General features: G+C 48.4%; 2 protein-coding genes across 15 annotated transcripts in view; one reads left to right on the top strand and one right to left on the bottom strand.

Annotated features, from left to right (window-relative positions):
* The first annotated feature begins 1 nt into the window (after position 1).
* KCTD10 (potassium channel tetramerization domain containing 10) lies at positions 2-12,193 on the top strand. Of its 2 annotated transcripts, none has more exons than XM_065851264.2 (7): positions 2-97; positions 1,475-1,688; positions 6,089-6,258; positions 6,747-6,833; positions 7,518-7,570; positions 8,015-8,210; positions 8,766-12,193. In XM_065851264.2, exons 1-7 carry the CDS (start codon positions 95-97, stop codon positions 8,982-8,984), a joined length of 942 nt encoding a protein of 313 aa, XP_065707336.1. In that variant the 5' UTR covers positions 2-94; the 3' UTR covers positions 8,985-12,193. The 2 variants fall into 2 exon arrangements, with proteins under 2 accessions (XP_065707336.1, XP_065707335.1); XM_065851263.2 differs by having other exon boundaries at positions 6,744-6,833.
* The window catches only part of MYO1H (myosin IH), a 47,145-nt gene continuing 38,636 nt past the window's right edge, over positions 12,183-20,691 (bottom strand). For all 13 annotated transcript variants that reach the window (XM_071816059.1, XM_071816057.1, XM_071816058.1 and 10 more), the window contains 13 exons: positions 20,346-20,459; positions 20,014-20,090; positions 19,580-19,648; positions 18,865-18,949; positions 18,124-18,283; positions 17,511-17,594; positions 16,969-17,062; positions 16,398-16,453; positions 15,800-15,935; positions 15,038-15,105; positions 14,575-14,672; positions 13,500-13,599; positions 12,183-13,248 (listed from right to left, as the gene is read on the bottom strand). In XM_071816059.1, coding sequence (XP_071672160.1) covers positions 13,225-13,248; positions 13,500-13,599; positions 14,575-14,672; positions 15,038-15,105; positions 15,800-15,935; positions 16,398-16,453; positions 16,969-17,062; positions 17,511-17,594; positions 18,124-18,283; positions 18,865-18,949; positions 19,580-19,648; positions 20,014-20,090; positions 20,346-20,459 — 1,165 coding nt within the window. In that variant the 3' untranslated portion in view covers positions 12,183-13,224. The remainder of the gene's footprint in view (positions 13,249-13,499; positions 13,600-14,574; positions 14,673-15,037; positions 15,106-15,799; positions 15,936-16,397; positions 16,454-16,968; positions 17,063-17,510; positions 17,595-18,123; positions 18,284-18,864; positions 18,950-19,579; positions 19,649-20,013; positions 20,091-20,345; positions 20,460-20,691) is intronic.

Here is a 20,691-nt window from a genome sequence, read left to right as displayed (position 1 = left end):
CCCGGGCCGTGGCGGAAGTGACGGCGAGGGGCGGAAGTTCCCCCCGCCCCGGCGCTCCCGCTCGTTCGGTCTGTGGGGCAGCGCTGCGCCGTTCATGGTGAGGCGGCCCGGGCTGCGCGGGGGGTCCGGCCCCGGCCTGAGGGGTTGGGGTGAGGCGGGATTTGGGGGTCCGGTCGCGGCCTGACGGGTTGGGGTGAGGTGGGATTTGGGGGTCCGGCCCAGGCCTGAGGGGTTGGGATGAGGCGGGATTTGGGGATCCGGCCCCCGGCGCGGGTGATTTCGTTCCCCGGGGGTGTGGGGCTGCTCCAGCCCCCGAGAGAGCCGGTCCAGGGGTTGGGGGTGGGATCGGGCTCCCAGAAGCTGGGGTGCCTGCCAGCTGATTTCCCGGTGCGGTTTGGGGCGGGCAGCCCGGGGGGCTCTGGGGCTGGGGGTGGCTGAGCCGTGCTGTGGTGAATGGTCCCGCTCCGGGAGCCCGGACACGGTGTGTGTGGGGCTGCGGTTGGTGCCTCCGCACGCAGAGAGCCCTGGCCTGGGTCTGTGACAGGGGACGGTTCCCTGTGCCCATCTCTGCCCATCCCACTTCCTCACCTCATGAAACGCAACATGGACACGTAACTACGCTTCCGTTCAGATTCGCCGTCTGATCGTTCTGCTTTTGATGACAGCGAAGCAAAAATCGTTCAGCGCAGTAGTAATCCAGCGTGCTTGGGAAGTTGTAGGACCTGGGTCTGTCTGAGATGGCAGGATGATAATGGGACAATAATCATCCCCTCCTGTCACCTTGTGAGGCAAAACAGTGACCAACAGAGATGTAGCTTGATTAAGGATTTATCGTTAGCGGCTCTCAGAGCATTTGCAACACTAAGCTAATGTGTTGCTGTTACAACATGTGACCTCGTTAGCTGATTGGAGTCTGTTGTGTCCAGGGACCGTGGGCAGAGGTACCGGGGAGCTGGACGTTGGGTTTTGCTGTGCTGAGATGTGGGAGCACAGGGAGGAGAGCAGGAGGCTTGTGTGCGTTCCCTCTGTACAGCCACAAGCGCTTTAAAGAAAAAAGTACCTAGCAAATGTGGATAATCTGCATTTTAACACACAGGAATCGTCTGCTCAGGCTCTATGTGTTGGGAATTGCCCAGTTACATGCCAGATTATTCATGAAATAAGAGCTTAAGCTTTAGAAGTTGTGAAAGAAATGAAGGCAGTTTTTGTGGGGAAGCACTGGCTTTCGCATTGTAAAATGCTGCTCAGCTTTCCCAGTGTTTGTCACTGGCTGAGCTGATTTACTTTCTTTAGGTGGTTTATGTCACTGTCAGAAAGATTAGATTAAATGTCTAAAACATTTGAAAACTTTACAAAGAGGTAGAGAGGAGCCAGCGCCGATGGTGCCTACTGTGACTGCTTCTGTGTGAAATAAGACAAAGTTGGGAATCACACAGCGGAGCTGCGGGTCTAACAGGTAACCACTTGCTTGCAGGAAGAGATGTCAGGAGAAAGCGTGGTGAGCTCAGCAGTGCCGGCAGCTGCCACTCGCACCACCTCCTTCAAAGGGACGAGTCCCAGCTCCAAGTACGTCAAGCTGAACATCGGCGGAGCGCTCTACTACACCACCATGCAGACCCTGACCAAGCAGGACACCATGCTTAAGGCCATGTTCAGCGGGAGGATGGAAGTTCTGACAGACAGCGAAGGTAAGGAGCTGCCCCTGGAAACAGAGAGGAGCATTGAGTCATAGGCCCAGATATTTCTACATTTTATTAGTGTTAAAACTTGTAGCTTATATGACTGAGAAAAGATGTGGAACAGAACACATGTAAGAGTTTAATAGAACAAAGGAGCAGGAAGAAGTCCTGAGGCTCCTGTCAGGCCCATATAGCATGGGATGTCTTTTTCTTTCGAAATACTAACCCTAAAGCTCTTAAGCGTGTGGAAAATGGGGGAGAGAGTGATTAAGACACTGTGAGTCAGGACTTATATGTTTACTTTGAAGCTCAGAAGGCAGTTCCTTCATCTGGTTCCCTTCCCTCAAATACAAGTATAAAATTTGCTCTGAAGACTGGGGGAGTGTTATGAGCTGAAAGCTGATTTTTTTTTTTTAATGAAACTGTTTTCTTTTGAGAGTGCTGCTAAAACCAGTTGCGAAATTTTTAGGAAAGTTTGCTGTATCATTACTGACGATAAAAGGAGAGAGCTGGCAAATGGGTCTCCGTGTTGAATGTCTGGAAAGAAGGAATGTGCAGTATGTCAAACTCCAGTCTTCTGAGGGAGCAGTGCTCAAATACTTCACTTCCTTACCAGAGACGTTGATTTTATCTTCTGCTGAGTTTCCATAAAACATTTACATTTAAATGAATACTACAATTAAAATGTGTTTGCGATTCCTGCAACTGGTAGCATAGTTTTATATCAGCATTCTCACATCGTGGGAGTGTCATGGAGTTTAATTGCAAGCACAGCTTTCTGGTTGTGCGCTGACCTTTGCCCAGAACTGTTCATGGACTTGAATACCTTGTCTTTAACAACAGCCACCGCATCGCTGAGCCTAGAGGTTCAAAACTCCTTTTTGTGGCAAGTTAATTATTTGAAAATTTTGTTTGAACTTGCTGAAAGTATAGAAAATGTGGTATGTGGTTAGATGAATGGGACTGAGTTTTGAGCACATCAGTCTGTATTTAGAGGTTATGTGGAACAAGAGATGGATTTAGTAGGGCTCTTCTCATAAGCTTTCTTGAGACAGGAGGAAGTGGATTTGGAGGATAAGAATATAAAAAATACAGCATAATTATCTGAATATTCCTGTTTTAGCTAGAAGTCCTTGTATTTAAGTTTGGGAAAAATAAAACCCTGCATTGTTCTGGGTGTTATACCCTGGATTTTGCAAGGAAAGCAGCAACACTGATGCTGTGGTTTGTGGGCTTCAGATCAAAGGGTCTCTCAGCCGCTTCTCATGGGTCTGTGCAGGTTCCATAAAAACCCCAGTCTGTGGGTGAAATTAAAAAAATGCCACACGTCAAATGAGAAGCAGGAGCCTGGGAAGCCCAGAGGGTTGTTCTGGTGGAAAGGTGGTGGACCAGTTCGTTGAAGACCTCCCCCTCACTGGGACACTTCAGGCAACTCCAGAAGTATCCTCCCGTCCCTCCCTAAAGCTGCTCTGTGTTTCACAACATTTGGTAATTCGAGATTTCTCAAGTCCTTCAGTTTGGAAATGTATTGGAAATTCCAAGTTAGTTTTGGGAGCCCACCCTGGCGCAGTCTCAGTGCTTCCTCGGGGCAGGTACCGCTGGGTGCCCACACGTCGCGTTCCTGAGGCCCCGCACAAGTGTGGGTACATTTTGCTGGAGAGCAGCTGATGGTATTACTGCTGATACTGAGGGTAACTGGAGTTTAATCTGATTAAAATATCACGCTTGAGACATGGAATCACAGGTTTATTTTGCTGTGGGTCCCACAGTATTTGTGTGGGATTGTTCCCTTTAGCCAGTTTGTGTTTTAATAGGAATTTGATACTTCCTGTGTGTTGTAACTGAGACACTCCAGTCACAGAGCTTCTTGCTTTATCTCCCCTTGCCTGACATGCTCCTGGAAACTGGGACAATAGCATTAGAGCTGCTAGAGGAAACTCTTTTTATCTGAAATTCTTCAAAATAGTGCTGATTGGTCACACCCCAAACCTGGCACAAAACAAAGTGTTTCCTAGGAAGAGAAGCCAGACTTGCGGAGAAACTGGACGGAGTGAAGTTTTTAAACAGTCCGTGGAATGTGCCACTCGGATCTTCCTCTTTGTTCGGACACATTTTTCTGACCCCAGCACCATCTCCCCAGCTCCTTCTCAAAGCTGAACAATTACAACACGCTGCGAGTTGGTCCGTAGGAGAAGAGTCTGGAGTTCTCTGGCAGTGGGTGGCAGATGATTATTTTCAGCTTAGAAATTGTTCATGAACTGTAGCAAATTGGCATATTTTGAATATTTTATTTTTATGGTAACGAGCAGATAGAAGGATGTGAGTTTTCCAGGTGCATGCATCTGTTTCCCATTTTCTTTTTTGCAGTAAGTTGGTATTTTTTTTCTCCTCCCTCCTTGCTGCTGTTCACCAGTTAGTCGAGATGCTTGAGCTTCCTTCAGCTGCCAGCAAGGCTGTTGAGCATCCAGCAGTCTGCAGGCTCAGGCTGCTGTTTCATCAGTCAAAGCTTCGTCAGAAAATGGTTTGGTTTAGTTTGAGTGTTTGGATGCCATCCCTGAGATTTCTTGTGAAACAAAAGATTAATTTCCTACAAGTCTAATGTGTGTACATACAGTTCGTGGATTATATATTCCTACCTCAGTGAAAGGATCAGGGGATTTTTTTGTAACACCGCAATTAAAAATGGCTTTAAATGACTGTAGCTGAACCCCCTTCTTGGGCTGTGCACAGCGCGACTGGGTGGCAGTGGGTCCTTTTCCTGTGAGTCATGTCGCCTTGGCTGCACACGGGCTGTTTGGCTGAAACAGAAGGTTTTTTTGAAAGCTGTTTTAGCCGCCGTCACTTGTATTTTGCAATGCTGCTTGAAATATTTTCTCAGCCCCTCTCCATGTGAAAGTGAGTAATTCTGCTTTGCTTTCGCCATCTGTAAACATAAAGTTGCAGCAGATTTTTACAGCCTATGGAGGGAATCACAGCAGAGCTGATAACAAAAAATTTGGGGGATCCCTATTCTGCCCTGAACCTGCCCTTCACCTCCCTCTAGTAAACCGTCAACAGCTGCATTTGTGGAATATGGATGTCCTTGGTTATTACCATGTCTTGTGCTCCCCTTTCTCTTTAAAATGGGAGGTGTTGCTTTCCATACCCCTGCATTGACAAGTGAGCTTTTGTGCTCTGGTTGCTTCGGTGTATATTGTATTCATTAGCCTGGATCAGCCTTTTGTCCTTTGATTCTCTGTCTTCAGTTCTCCTGCCTCCAGCTTTCTTGTTTGTTATCACAGTCTGTACAATTACAACTGCGAGCACACGTTGTGTTTTCTGCAGACAGCAGGGCAAGGAGGGAGGTGAACACCTGTAGTAAACTGCTGGAGAGCATCTCTGTTTGCCACAGAACAGCACAAAACAGCTGTGCTTGCCTTCCAAACTGAACCAAATGTTCAGACTTTACTAGTAATTCCATTCATGCAGAACATACAGGGTCTGCTTTAACCTACTTTCCTTATTTGTCCAAAATATGAGTCCTTCCCCACAAGCGTTTCCTCGCTGCATTCCTGAGCCGCAGCCCGTGCGAGTGGCCATCTGTTCATTTATGGAAACTCCAGCCTCAACATTGCCTGACGATTCTCAGGGTCCAGCCTGATTCAGGCGTCAGACGTGCAGCCAGGGGTGATGTGCAGACCCTTCCATCACCAGATCACTGGGAATCATTTGGGTTGTAGCTCTGTTTTCTCTTCTTCAGACCATTGTCACTACGTAGCGGTGCTGGTGAGCTCTAGGACATTCTGCTTATGCATGCTGTTGCATCAGAACTTCCAGCAGTTTAAGATGTTGTGCTAATAGCACTTTGTTCTAACAAGTTAATGCACTTGGAGAATATAGAGACTGAAACAGTGTTTGCTGTGACGTTACCAAGTCTGTGCTGTTTTTCTCATGGTGAGCTTTTTGCACATCTCCTGGAGATGGTGAATCATGGCGGGTCCCCGTGTTGTGTTCAAGTGCAACAGCCTTCAGACAGTCACATCTGCTTGGCTCTAGTAAGCTGTCTGCCAGAAACAGCCACACGTAGGTGTAACAGGGCTCTAAGATAGAAGGAGCGAAAATAATAATGTGTCAGGTGTAGAGGAAGAACAGAGCTGGTTAGTTTGAAAACGAGAAGGGCTCATTCCTCTGTGGAAATAACTGGAGAACTATGAGAAACAAGTGATCTTCCTCCCTTACTCCCACATTCTCTGCACTTGACATGCAGGAGGAGACGACAAATTCCCCGTGCTTTCTGCTCCCCTACTCTAGCAAGGCCCTGGAATTAGTTCCTCTTGGCAGGAACCTGCTTGGCCCAGCAGTCCCAGGCCGCTGTTAAGGCCTTTTGCCATGTTTGCCTCTGCTGTACTGTGGTCTTTCTCTGTCCCTAGGCTGGATCCTGATCGACCGCTGTGGAAAACATTTTGGGACAATACTGAACTACCTGCGCGATGGGGCTGTGCCGCTCCCCGAGAGCCGCAGGGAGATAGAAGAGTTGTTGGCTGAAGCAAAGTACTACCTGGTGCAGGGGCTGGTGGATGAGTGCCAGGCAGCCTTGCAGGTAGGTCGCAGAACCGCAGAGAAGTTGGTTCCTCTGGTTGCAGGGACAAGAAGGCTGCGCTGGGTGGGAAACAGCTTTTGGGCAGAACAAGATTTTCTACTGGTCTCCACTTGGTGCCTTTTTGAGCCTCGGAAGAAATTGAAACACTTCATGTCATTCATCTGCTGGAGTCTGGTCACATCCAAAAAACCATACTGGGTTGTTCTCTATTTGTCCTTCTACCCTGTTACAGTGGGGCATAAATAATTCCTCGGTTTCCCCTGCTGACTCCTGGGAGCGTGCAGGGAGCAGCTTGGCTCCTCTGCCGTGTTCTCTGCGGCTGTCAGGGTCTTACACGGTGAAATGATTGTGATCAGAGCCTGAACCGCGACTGGCCGCGCAGGGCAGGGCAGGGACAAGTCAGACCCTGAACTCCCTAGCACAGCAAATGCAGGACTGTGAGTGTGCCCTGTTTACATTCAGCTGCTGTTTGATTCTTGTTTCAGCAGAACAAAGATGTGTATGAACCGTTCTGCAAGGTACCAGTCATCACATCTTCCAAAGAAGAGCAAAAGCTTATAGCCACTTCTAACAAGGTAAGAGGGGCTGGGCTGTGCCATGGCTCAGGGGGCTGGCCTCCTGCCCTGGCCTTGCGTGGGGCCTTCAGGTTCTTTAGGATGTGTTCTCAGTTTTCAACAACAGTTTACCCTAAAATACATGCACTTCTACTGCTGGGCTGCAAAGCTCTGAAAGTCTGGAGCAGACTAATAATTTGTTCTGAATTGAAAGTCAAACGTTGCTCAGGCTGAGCCTGGCCACTTATTTCTCCACGTAATGTGTTCAAACAGAGGGCGTAGGCAGTAGCAGGCTGATGGAGCAGATCCACAGGGCAATCGGATGTTCCATTTGTCTGTCCACGCTGGCTATTAATGACAGACACTTTCTTCAGCTAAAGGAAGTCCATGGCTCCTGTTTTGGGAAGCTGGCTCACTGCGGCAGGTGGAGGGGAGGATGCTGGTGACAATGATTAGTCCTGGTAATAAGGCAGAGGGCAGGTGAGAAGGGGTGACAATCTCCTCACAGAGGGGTCAGAAGGGGTCGCAGCCCTGTAGCCAACCTGTGTGTGACAGTTTTGCAGCAACATCAGCCAAGTCCTGCTGGGCTGGGGCCGGATGGTATCACGTCGTGTTGCAGCTTCTCTGTTGGGGGGTGTTGGACTGAGCTGAGATTCCAGCTCTTGCTGCTCCTCCTGTAACTGATCTGTGATTTGTGTTTTACAGCCAGCAGTGAAGTTGCTCTATAACAGAAGCAACAACAAATATTCCTACACCAGGTAAATGACATCAGAGGGACTTTTTAGACTAGAATCCATTATAAGCATTTGCTTTTTCTTCACTTCAAGTCTGGGACCTTATGCCCTTTTCCTTCTGTCTGTATATGTTATGTGACATAGCACTGTTTCCATCCAGTTGAGCTTGAGCTTAGGAGTGGTTTAATTTGGGTGATAGAATTTTGTATACAAATGGAATGGCCTTGGACGGTATTATTCATGGTACTGTTGATATTATATTGCTGCTTCTTCAGCAGCAGGTTTTCTTGCTTGTACTAGTCAAATGTGTTACCTGCTGCAGTCTGTAAACACTGCCTTGGTAGCGAGACAGTAAGTCAAAGGAAGCTGGATGTACAGGCCTGTAAATACTCACTGCCCGAACCCCCTTCTGTTCTGTGTGCTCTTAATTACCCCAACGTGACGCTGCCTTCCTTTAATCTCTCGCAGCAACTCTGACGACAACATGCTGAAGAACATCGAGCTGTTTGATAAGCTGTCCTTGAGGTTTAACGGGAGAGTGCTGTTTATAAAAGATGTGATTGGAGACGAGATCTGCTGCTGGTCCTTTTACGGGCAGGGGCGGAAGATTGCCGAAGTCTGTTGCACTTCCATTGTTTATGCTACTGAGAAAAAACAGACCAAGGTAGGAATAAACCCCGAATGCTTCCAGCCAGGGGCTGTGCTGCTATCAGACTGGCATCCTGACATCTAGTCCGTTTTGAACACTCCTTTCATTGTTTAGCATCCCTGTAGAATAATCGATGCCATTCAAAGTGGGAGCAGCACAGTGGAGCTCATCCTGTGGGTTCCTTGGCGGGGCTGCTTGGCTGTGGTGTTTAACACAGGGCAGTTGTGATATTCCAGATATTCCCTAATGTGTTCATCATTCTCACTTAACCAAGTTTGGTTTACATCCCTATATAAAGACAGGTCCTGTGTGCAGATTTCTCCTTTCCCAGGAGAAATCTCTCTGAGTTTGGGGGCAGGCCAGTTCTGGAAAAAAAAAGGTGGGTGATGGGTCTCAAAAGCTTAAAGGAAATAATAGAACAGAAACTATTGTGTTAGAGAGGATTTCTGTGGCTAGAATGCCATTAAGAAATTTTAAAACCAGAAAGGTATCAGGAATTAACGCTGAGGTAACCTGGTGCCTGCAGTGCCAGGCAGTAGCTGAGAGTGACCTGGTTGCTCTGGCTGGCAGGTGGAGTTCCCAGAAGCCCGCATATACGAGGAGACGCTGAACATTCTGCTGTACGAGTCCCAGGACGGGAGGGGACCCGACAACGCGCTCTTGGAAGCCACAGGAGGGGCAGCCGGCCGGTCCCACCACTTAGAGGAAGATGAGGAGCGAGAGCGCATCGAACGCGTGCGGAGGATTCACATCAAACGTCCAGATGACAGGGCCCATCTCCATCAGTGAGCCGAGCGACGGCCGCAGACTGCGCAGCGGTGCTGCCCTGTGTCTGACCGGTGATCTGCAGCAGAGGACCAGGCGGTTTAACTTCAGTTCAGTAAAGTCTGTAAATTATGTTTTGTAACAAACTAGATTATTTGGGGTATTTAAATGCAGTAGTTCTAGGACAGGAATAAATAAGGTTACTGGGCATTCAATAGACACTGTAAGATGGAGCATCTGGAGAAATGCCCTGAGTTTTTAGCACTCTTGTCTTTGCTGTTTTGTGGCTGGAGAGGAAGAGGGCTGGCTTCCTTGGGCTTTAGGAGTTATCCTGCACTTTAAAAACAAAACAAAAAAAGGTCTGTTAGCCATCTACCTTCCCTCTGGGCACTCACTGACCCTGTCTCCTCCTGGCTGTCCTGGCGTGGGAGCGACACAGCAATGGGGATGCAGCAGAGCCGCTGCAGAGCTCCCTTTCTCCCAGGCCGCAGGCAACGGGGCTGGTGCCTCACTGGGACTCCCGAGGGGACAAACACCACGTGCTGGCTTGGTGTCTGTAGTGCTGAGGATAGAGGGGCCAGGGGGCTGCGTGGGTTCGGCTGGCAGCACCTGGTCCCAGCTCCCCACAGCTCTCGGGACCTGTTCCTTCTACAGCACCCAGCTGTGGAGCCCCCTCTGCTTCATCCACCCAGTCCAGGTGTGGAAAGTGTTAAAACTCCTCCCCAAGGAAGATCAGGAGCAAATAGTCTGTGATTGTGTTTCCATAGGGCAGTGTTGCTACCAGTTAGCGCCTAGAACTGCCTGCTGCTGGATCTCAGCGGGAGTTTGTTTCTGTCAGATGGCCGGTCAGAAGCTGCGGGTTTGTCACCAGGTAGAGCAGTTGTCACCGCAGGTTCAGCCAGCGCAGGCGGGAGGTCAGCCGCTCTCGTTCGGTTCCGTAACTGATACAGGAGCTTTGTTTTGCTTTGAGGGCAGCACCAGCACTGTGGGGAAGAGGAGCAGAGCATGGCCCTGAGGCAGCTACTCCTTGTTTGACTTTATCCGAAGCATATTCCAAGTCTTTTCAGAAATGGCAGCTGTGTGTGAAAGGGCAGAGCTACAGTGTTGTGTGGAGAAGGCCTGTGTAGTCTGGTTTTCTGAGAGTACTTTGCTATTATAAATGAATATTTTGTCTACCTCCTCGTCTCTTATTGCCTATCGTGGAGTCAAGTAACAATTCTAGTGGCAGGTAGTGTGTTATTCGATAGGACTGCATGCTGGAGGATAATGAGCAGAGCCACAGCTCTAATGTCTAGTGTAACAAAACTTGAGTGGGAGAGAAACCCCGTGTAGGAAGTCTTAAACTTGCAGTCAGGCTGGCAGCTTGGCAGCACCTGAGTACTTTGGCCTATTTTGGAATTTTTTGGACCCATTTTCTGGAATATCAAGCCCTGGCCCTGATGGCCAGACCTCTCCTCCAGAGCAGCAGCTCCATATTCCTGTTAGTGAGGTGGGTGGTAGTTTTTGGATGCCTGCTCCTGGCTCAGGGCTGTTAATGGCACGTTAATGTTTTAAAAACCAAAGGTGTTGTCAGCATCACCAGCGACGTTACTCCAGTGGTTCTATTTCAAATAGCGGTTATGTCTCAAACTGCATCCTGCTTGTAGAAGCTGAAGTAAAGCATTGTTTGCTCAGTGGTACAGTTTTGGATCATCAAGTAAAGCTAAGGTGATTTCAAAGTTAGGCTGAAGTCATCTTTTTAGTAACCAAAGACTTTTCTAAGTTACAGACAACTGCTGTCAGTGGCAGATGTGGTTCTTGTTCCTGGCTCTACTCTTTGTATCTTCAGCTACTGATTTATAAGAGCTCACCAGTAAGCAGCTGCATCACTTATATTGTAGTTTGGCAGCTTCAGCTGTGTCCTGACAGTTACAGGCTTCTGTTTTAAGCTGTACTTACATGTTTGCAACACACTTTGGGTCTGCAGGAGTCCACAGTGCAGGTTGTTGTGAAGGACCCAGTGCCTCTCCCTTCCTACCTTCCGTGTGCGATAAGCCGGGGAGCGTGGAAGGAAACTCTGCGTTGCTCCATTTCTCCAGCGCTCTGTACTTTGACACTTAGTGGCGTTACTGGGCTGTTTGTTGGTTTCTGAGCGTCTGTGGCAGCCCTTGGGGTCTGGGCTCTGCACTGCCACCGTGGCCACGCTGTGCTCCAGAAACACCGGCCCATGGCTGTAGAACATGCTGACAGTCCTGAACAAACCCTGCTCGCTGCGCTGGGCGGTGGGTGAGGAGGGACAGACCCTCCTCATCCTTGGCTGTGCTGAACCACCCGCTTTCCTCACTCCAGCACTGGCTGTTCAGCCAAAAACCCGTCACAGGAGGTTCAGTTCCAGCAGGTGACATGTGGTGACACCAGTGCTAAGCACCTGACTGATCACATCTATGTGATTAACTCCTCTGTAAATAGATTCTTAACTGGCTTTGGGATTTCCTTTTTCGGGTTTTGCAAACCAAGTTCTTAAAAACCAGGGGCCGATTCTTTTTACTCTTTGTACAGCGGTTTATGTAGCTACTGGTTTAGTGAGTCACTCGGAGAGTGTGTGTTTCCGTTTTCTTGTTGTACTTCTGGGCAGACTCTGACTTGTCCCCTCCACATGCAGTGACAGTGTCCTGCAGTCGTGTCAGTCCGTCCGTCACCTACCAGCCGCTCGTCCTCAGGCTGTGCAGAGACTTTATTAACCCCCTTGCACAAATGCTCTCAGCTCCTGAGCCTTTTTACTGTTAATGGTTTTCCCTCTGCAGCTGTTGGGTGTCAATGGGATGATCTGGGGCTGCATGGGGTGAGCAGGGGGCACAGACCTGGCAGCTGGGGTGCCCCAGCACCCCCTAGCAGTGACAGCAGCAGAGCTGACTCAGAGCTCGCTTGTCAAAGTGATTTTGACCATCAGGGTAACACAACAGAGTTGGAATAAAATCTGTAGCACCAAAGGCAGGTATTGCATCCCAGCCTGAGCCCCACTTGGCTCCAGCCCGACCCTGGAGCAAACCTGAGGCAAAACCATTCAGTCTTAATGGAGATGTTCCCTTTCATGGACAACAGCAGCACATTCAGCTGTTCTGTACAATCATTCCCTCCTACTTTATACTTATGCACAAAAAAGCTTAAGCTGGATTTCAGTGTATGGTTGATGTTTGCAATATGTATTTTCTTTATAAATGTAACACAATAAATTAGAAGATATTTCATATTTACATGCGAGTTGCTTTATTAGTTGTTTGAAGCATGCTGTCCTTGTGGTCCAGAAAGAAATACCAGACATCAAATTCCTGCCAGTGTTAGCTTTACCTCCTGGCAGAGGCACCAGTGGCTCTGCAGGACCCAGGATTTCAAAGCAGGACATTCAGCCCAAGCAACCTGGAGCTACTCAGGTTTGCCTCAACGCGAAGCAGCGGGGTGAGCAGGATGAACAGAAGCAATTCCTGCTTTCCCCCTTCTGGGAGCAGTGCCCAGCTCCAGGGACCCCAGGAAGGTTCCTTGGCAGCAGGAGACTCATTTCTTCTGCCCTGGCTTGCCCCAAACCAGCACAGTCCTCTTGAAGAGGAGGCATTTGGGTCACCTTTATGGTTTTGATTGCGCTGCCTCAGTCTCCTGGGCTGTCCAGGGAGACCCAGGGCAGCGCTGCTCAGAGTGGACAAGAAAGCAGCTTCCTGGGACTTCCAAGCGAGCAGCTTCAGATGCTGGTGCACCAGCAAAGAGTTCAGCACCAGCCTGCTGCTGCATTTCACCAACTCCACACATTCCCACAGATGAGCTGGTGGTTGTCACGGCTTTGCCTGTCTGCCTCAAAGAAAAGGGGCTTTCAGACCAGAGTGAACCTCATTGATCTGCTCTTGCTGCAGGTCTCCGGGTGAGTAGTGACTTCACATACACCTGAAAGTCCTTTTGCTTCTGAATCCTTCCTGACTGGACAGAGCTCTCAGCTCTGAGTACAAGAGATGGACATTTTCTGTGTGGAACCACAACTTTTGGTTTAAAAAGTGTCCTTGTGACGGTATGTAATGAGCATTTATGTTCACTGGAATATTATAGCAACGTAATGGAATTCATTCAGCTATAGTTAAGTGGTTTAAAGCTATAAAAAAAAGAGCCTAAAAGATGCAAGCAAACTCTCAAACCACAGCAGCCCGATGGCAGCAGAGATTCAGGGAGGTGTGAGCGCTGGTTTCATCCTGCAGGCTCCATTCTGGTCCTGGCCAGGACCGTGACCAGGAACAGTTTCTCATCAAGATTTTGCTTGTGTTGACACCTGGGATGAGAAAAGGAAGAAGTCATTAAATGGAGCACAAATGTTCTGTCCTTGAGGTGTCCTGTCTGTGGGAAGAGAGGTTGTGTTGTCCCTGGGTAGTTACATCCTGCACCTCTCTGGTCTGCAAGAAAATACAGGAACTTCTGAGCTCACAGCAAGGGCCCTCGCTAGAACGCAGCTGTGCTCTCCACGGGGGCTGAGCACGAGGAGGAAGCGCGAATCACGTTCCCAGGGCTGAGCTGAGGCCTTACCACTGTCAGTTGTCCGTTTTTGGCTTTAAAGACCTGAGGCTCCTGCCCGACGGCAAACACCATCGTCCCTTCCTTCCCAGAGCCAATGCGAAACTGAAGGCTGCAAATACAGACAGAATTCCTCATTCGGTGCTTTCCTTGCAATAGGCTTTACTCTAAGCCCCCTTTATTTCTTTTCCCGTGACAAATCTTGTTAGATTAGAAGGTCAGAGCCCTCCAGCTTAGGTAAATTTCCTAAACAATTGCATTATAGCACTCAGCCCAGAAGGCTTGATGAATGGAGCAGGCCTGCCTCATCCAGGCATTTGAGTTTTCCTGGTGCAATTAAGCATTAGAAGATAAGCAGATCTGACCTGGAGAAAACCACTGAACATGCAGAATCTAATTACAGCTGAAACACAAAGGCCAGAGAGAAAAGCTGGAGCAGAAGCACAGGTTTCATGTGCCAGTTTCAATTCACGCAGAGATTTGAGAGACAGGCTGCATCCACCTGCCATTAGCTTGGTGGCGTGACTGGGAAGGTTCCTCTGCTCAGCAATCACATTTCAGGGCCTGCTTAGTCTTTTAGGGAGAGGAATGTTTATCCTGAAGTGACCCCAGGCTCAGCCCAGCTCTCCTCAGAGCTGGTGCTAACAAGATCTGCTGTGAAACCACTAAGCCCACAACCTCACACTCAGGTCACATTGGCAGAAGCCTAAAAAAAAGTGGTTTTACATGTATAGTCCCCTATAATTAAGCTTGGGTTTTAGGCAGTTGGGTCACAGGCAGCCTTTAGAGCCGAGCAGCACACCCAGCGAGGTGCAAGCACAAGGAAGCAGGTCTCGTTAGCCTGGGAAATAGGCTGGAATGATTTTCAATATATTTTCTCATTCCAGTGCGTCGCATCTTGTTTCCCCTGTGCTGATGAAGCCATGAAAACTGCACTACTGCACCAGACCTAAGCAGCTTAGGGCACTGTTTGACAGGGTGATGTTAATAATGTTGACCTAGGTAGTCCAGGCCTAAAAGCTTTTGAAGCGGGTTCTTCCCTGAAATGCAGCCTGCACAACCCCACCCATCCAGCTTCCTTCCTCACCTTCCCTGCACAACCTTCACGAGGTTTTGCTTGTTGGCCAGCATGCAGAGTTTAGTGACCGTCTCAAAGACGTGCTCACACTGAAGTATCACATCTCCCTGGAAATAAAACAAAGAGGAACAGTCACCTGCCATCGCCCCGGCGCATAAACCACACGGCGGTTGTGCATTCAGAGTAGCGACTGCTGTGCAGAAGGGACCAAGAGCTACACAGCAGTTACAACAGTCATGTACAAGTTTGGATTGTTAAGCATTCTTTGCAGGGACTATTTATAATTTATAGCAGCTTTGTCCCTAAAAACCAGAAAGTGCAAGCTTTCATGGTGAGACAGGAAGAAGTCTCGCCAATTACAGAATTAGTAAACATCGGTACTTGTGTAATCCCAGTATTTTATAGGAAAATATTAGAACTGTCAGCTACCTTCTAACCACCAGCTCACAGTAGCTACATTACTATTTCCTACCTTCTGTTTGTTGTCCTCAGGAACATGAATGACAACAATCCCATCGCTCAAGTTACTGGTGGAAATACCTTCAAAAGAAATCCAAGAATTAGAGGAAAAACTCCCACAGACAGTCCCACAGCATCGTTATCACCTTCCCAGCACTCGGGTGCTGTTCTCCGGCCCTGATTTGTTCTACAGAAAAGTCTTGTTCCTGCGGGGGGCTCTGCACCTCACAAGTGTGAGGAAAGGATATTTTCCTGCTTAGAGCAAAATGCATCAAGGCTACCACTTTGAAGAATTAATCTAAGCTTTCAAAATACCTTCTGAAGATCACTTCATCTGCATCCACTTCTTTGTAACACATTTCCAACAGTGGTTATTTAAACACTGTGCATTAGTTGTTAGCTCCATACCTTTCCACACTACTTTACTTTTGGTAAGGGAGGAAGGATAAAGTCTATATCCCACCCCCAGACCGTAGTTCAGACAATGGAAGGAATAAAAAAATACCTAAAAAATGGGGTAGGAAAGTTGTTTGGGTTTGTTTGTTTATTTTCTCCCCTCTATTTCAGCAGAATGTGATCTCCTCCTGCATTTAAGCATTGCAAACAACTGTGTCCTCTCGTAATTTATGCTTCTACACACCGATCCTTTATCCATCCCCCAGGAAAAAGTGTTCTCAGGCAGATCATCACCTCAAATAGCTTTGAAAGACCAGGTTTCAGAAGTTCATCTTCCCACCTCCAGGGTCTCTGGCAGAAAGGGAAGTCCCACCGTTACCTTTCAGCGTGGCGTAGTCTATTTTCTGCTTGATCTTGGCCATTTCCACCACATACGCTGAGGACTGGGTCAGAACGAGCAGCCGGTCTCGTGCTTTGAACCCGTTCCTGTCATATTTTATCACGGGGGTCACATACTGAAAACAACGAGTTGGTGTCAGCGTTTCTCGCTCACGCAGGGTCCTGTGCTGGGAGCAGCTCAGCAGGAGCAGCAGATCCCAGCTCACAACACCTGCTGCAATCTCTGCTTATCATCATCTGCTTGGTTTTTATACTTGGAAGTTCAGCTGACAGAATCACACTTTGAGAAAGACGTTTTACCTGTGCCCTCTATGCCATAGCCAAGGGAAGGGCAGCGCACATACCTACACTTCCACCCATTACAGTCCAGGTAGGGTTAGTGACGCTTTTTAAGCTTTTATTAAAAGGATTCTTAAATAATTTTTGCCTAGGTGCATTTTGAAACTTATTTCCAATTTAAAAGCAAGGAAATACTCGTTACGCTGCTATACAACAGCCTGCCCTTTGTGACTGACGAGCCCCAGGACTCTAGTGGAACTGGTCTGAGTGCTGCTGAGCTCCCGCTGTCCTTCCCTTACCTTGATCTTCTCACTGTGGATGAGCTGCAGCACTTTGGGGTTTATATCGTTCTCTTCTGAGGAGCAAACCAGAGAGATACACTGAGTGTAAGTGACAGCCAGCCACCATTCCCACCAGTAAGCTGCATGAATTATCTTCATCCCATTAGTCCTCATCCCCCTGGTACCCCTCTTTTAAATCAAGGCTGTTCCCAAGGTTCACAGCTCTCCTTCCCAGCAGCTCCAGTTCCCGCAGCTGGCGATGCTGCGCTGCAACACCCCCACTCCCAGCACGGCCAGGGGGTCTTGATCCCTCCCAGCCCACAGGGAACTTTGCTCAGGTTTATAGCGCTCTGCTCCAAAAGGGATTCCCAGTACCCCCAGTTTGAGAGCAAAGTCTGGCAGATCGGTCACCACGTTCAGCGTCACCAGACATGACAGGGTGAGAACTCAAATGGTGGGGCCCAAACGAAGCAGGTGACGCTGCTCCTGTCAGATGGGAATTTGTCTTATCAACTGAGTCCATTTTGTCAGAGTTGTCCTGAGTGAGGAGCACGTGGCTGGGTCTGTCAAGGGTTTGTTTTGTACTCACTCAGCCGTGTGTCCAGAAAGGGCTGGTTTATGCTCTGCACGTAGCCCTCCTTCTTCCCTCGGAAAACAGCACTTGCTACCACTTTTTGCTCCAACTGTTTGGAGAAGGAAGAGTCTTTACTGTCTTAAGAGTTTCTCCATCAGTCACATCAGCAGATAAAACATTGGCCCTGCACGACATCACCCTTTCCCTCATGCAGGATCTACCCAACTCACATTGCATTTCTTCCAACATCTTTAGGTTATTCCTGTACTACACCAAATAAAGCAGTAGTAGGGACTAAAAAGTCCTGCAGATTTTTCTTATTTATGGATATTTTCTAATTATATGAAGTGCAGTTTTAATGCATGTCTGCAGAACTGCACTGGACATCACAAGGGCCACCAACCAAACACTGGATTCCAGGCTCAGGAGCATTTGCTCTGTGGGGGAGTGCTGGCCTCTCAGAAGGTGCAGCCTGTGTTTTGGGCACTTCAGAGAGCAGATATTGCACGTGCACAGTGTGTTTTAACTCGCACATTCGCCTTCCACATATTAGTTACCTGCACTCTCCTCTCAGCAGTAACACCTCGGCAGTATTTCCTTACTAGGTTCCTAACGCAGATTTTCTGCAGCATCTCAGATGTCTACATAAAAGCAAAAGAAAACAGTTGTGCAAACAGCTCTTGCTGCAGTCCTAACAAATACACTGTTTTTCACATCACAGTTCCATTTGAGTTCAAAGTGTCATGGGATTAATTTTCTTTTTAATAGAGCTCATTAGTTAATTTTTTTTGTTTGTCAGTGCATCTTCCTTTCTGTCAAAACAAAAAGCACAGAGCTTCCTCCTTTCCCTTGGAAACTTCAGCAACAGTGCCGTTATTCCCACTCCCACCCTTGTCCAAATACAGAGAAACCAGGCTCCAGGATCAGAACAGACTATTTCAGCAGGAAGGACCTAAAACGATCATCTAGTCCAACTGCCTGACCTATTCCGGGATGGCCAAAAGTCAAAGCACATTGTTAAGGGCATTGCAGAGGATCTCGGGGTCTCCCAAAGGCTCTGCCATCACAGTCAAACACAGGACAAGCCGGCAGATCACCACATTTTTCCTGCACAAAGTGTGCACACAAGTGGCACAGGACAGAAGCCGCTGTCACTGCGGCCACCCTCACCTCTTCCAGGATGGAAGGAGGCTGGAGCCAGCTCTTGTCCAAGACGTTTTTTGGAATGTGGTCTCTGAGCTTCATGAGGTAGTTGTACTGCACAAGCCGCACAAATTCAATGTTCTCTGCGCAAAGGGGTCTCTTCCGATTGATGAAGCCTTTTATAAATCTATAGGATATGTTCAAACCAGAACTTGCATGTTATATGTTCAGAAATCAACAGAAACAAAAAGCTATGGAAAGCACGCAACAGGCTGACAGATCACTGATGTTAACTCAGGTATATTGTCACCTGTGTTACAGCAATGGAAATCTTAAGCTTTATAATATTCCAAACATTAACACTTTTTTCCCAAGTTCTTTTGACCAAAATACAGTGCTTTGGAGTTGAAAAGGAAGATTGGCTCTACTTCTGAAACAGCATTCAGGAGCTGTGTTTAAGAGTGTAGATAAAGATCATGTACGAAGAGAATGGACAGGCTCACACAGAATTTGTTTGGAGATCCCTTGTGCTGATACAAACCAGCAGAGCAACAGAAACTGGAGCAATTCAGAGAACTCCTAAAGAGGTGACTGACATTTCTGATCAATCTCAGCCAGCAACTGTCCTCCTGACTACAGTGACAGCTTTGAAACGGGTGTGAAGGAGACGGTTTTGACTCGCTGTACTGTCAGCCCTCTGATTTGTCCAGAGGCCACCACCAGGCTGGACTCCCCCACTCCCCAGGACCACCACCCAGTCATAGTTACTTCCTGATGATCTGAACTGCCCACGTCCTCTTCTTGGCCTCCTTCCGTGCCAGTGCTCCTCGCCAACACGCCTCCAGCTTGATAGCTGCAAGAATTCATCAGGTCCTTGTGTTAGTATCGGAGGTGCTGTGCCACACTGTCCTTTAAATTCACATCGCAGAGGTTAGAACTGTCTCTTTTGCAGCTCTCCCCACCAGCTGATCTTTACAGTAAGAAGTTTAGAATATTTTCTTCTCTGTCTGTGGTTGAGATCTGGCACCACCTGCACTGCTCAATATCAAGGCAGCACCGGCCCTTGTCACCATTCAGCCTCCCGCTGTCCCCTGCTTGCCATGAGCAGCACATCTTAGGTGCTGGCCTTTCAACACACAGCATTATTTATCAGCCTGTCCACCGTGATAAGAAGAGGGCTCGTTTCCCCAGTGGTTAACGAGCGATTCCTCAGCAGCGCAGGCCCACATGCACAGCAGAGGGTGCTGCTGCCGCGCAGAGCTGCTGGCACAGCGGCCGAGAGCAGCACAAGCTGTGAGGAGCTAAACTGCGCCAAAGACACCTCTGCGAATGCCCTTCATGCCACTGTCACCTACATCTGAGCCCAACACCCACAGCCCCACAGGGAAGCTGCCAGTGCTACCTGCAGCAACATGGATTTCTGACCTCCCAAAGCTGGAAAGCACAGTCCTAAGAAAACAATCCTTGATTCCAGAGCCTGTACCTGCTTTTCTCTTCTTCTGGTACGCTCTCTTCCCAAGGCATCCTTTATATTTGGCCTGAAGTCTTGAAACTGGCAAAAAAAGCAGAGACATTGCTCTCATCTACAGGATGGCAGCATTCAGGAGCTGTGTCCCCAGCAATCAGACACACTAGGACGAGACAGAGGAATCCCAGTCCCAAGGGAAAGGTACTTAGTCCATCTAGACACCGACTAACAGTTACTGGCAGGACTGGGGAGCTCTGAAGGAGATGCTTATCCAAAACTCGAACAATATAGCTAGTGATTTCTCCTCACCCTAGAAAAAGATTCCCAGGTTTTCCTTGGACTCTGCAGAGCTGTGCAGACCAGGGGTCTCAGCTCTCACCATGGTACATCTGCTACATGGAGCCTAGAAACACTGTTCTATATACAGCCAAAGGGAACTGGATCCATACCCAACAGGTGTTTTCTGTATTCAAATGCATCTTCAGTAGCGAACAGAGTCTTTGGGAACCGAATGAATATTTTGGTTCTGAAAAAGAGACCATGAACAGCTTATTCACAGCAAGCCTTTGTTTCAGCTGCACTAACCAGGCTCAGAGTCCTCCAGAGACCACCCAGTTCACGTGGTCGAGCAAGAGTCAAGCTAAAGGGATCTGCTCACACCACCACATCTTGCAGCTCCACAGGAAGGGCCACACAGTGCCTTGCAGTCACAGACAGGACAGAGGATCAAACACAGCAAGCACCGTCCAGCTGAGATCACAGTCAGAGAAAGGAGATTTACCTTCCCAATTTGTATTCCTCAGGCTTGTAACCAATATGCTTGATGAGCCTCTCCACACCTTCAGCTGCTGGCCCATGCCAGTGTGGCCAGGTAGCTGGACAGAGGGATTTGTACCTGAAACATCAACAAGATAGCAACACAAATGACTTGAGGCTTGAGGAACCCCTTCTGAAACTCCTCCCCCCCCTCAATTCCTACTGCTTTATTCAAGGCAAAAGATGCCACAGCAGATCAAAACGGATACAGATAAAAGACACACAACGGTTATCTGTGAGGCAGAAGAGTGTCTGCTGACACCTCCACATCTGTCGCTGGGACCTGACATTTACACAAACCTTGTTCTCAA

The sequence above is a fragment of the Patagioenas fasciata genome, chromosome 17, assembly GCF_037038585.1.
Source record: "Patagioenas fasciata isolate bPatFas1 chromosome 17, bPatFas1.hap1, whole genome shotgun sequence".
Classification (NCBI taxonomy): Eukaryota; Metazoa; Chordata; class Aves; order Columbiformes; family Columbidae; genus Patagioenas; species Patagioenas fasciata.
Note: the sequence above shows the minus strand (reverse complement) of the source record. Positions and strands in the feature narration are given on the sequence as shown.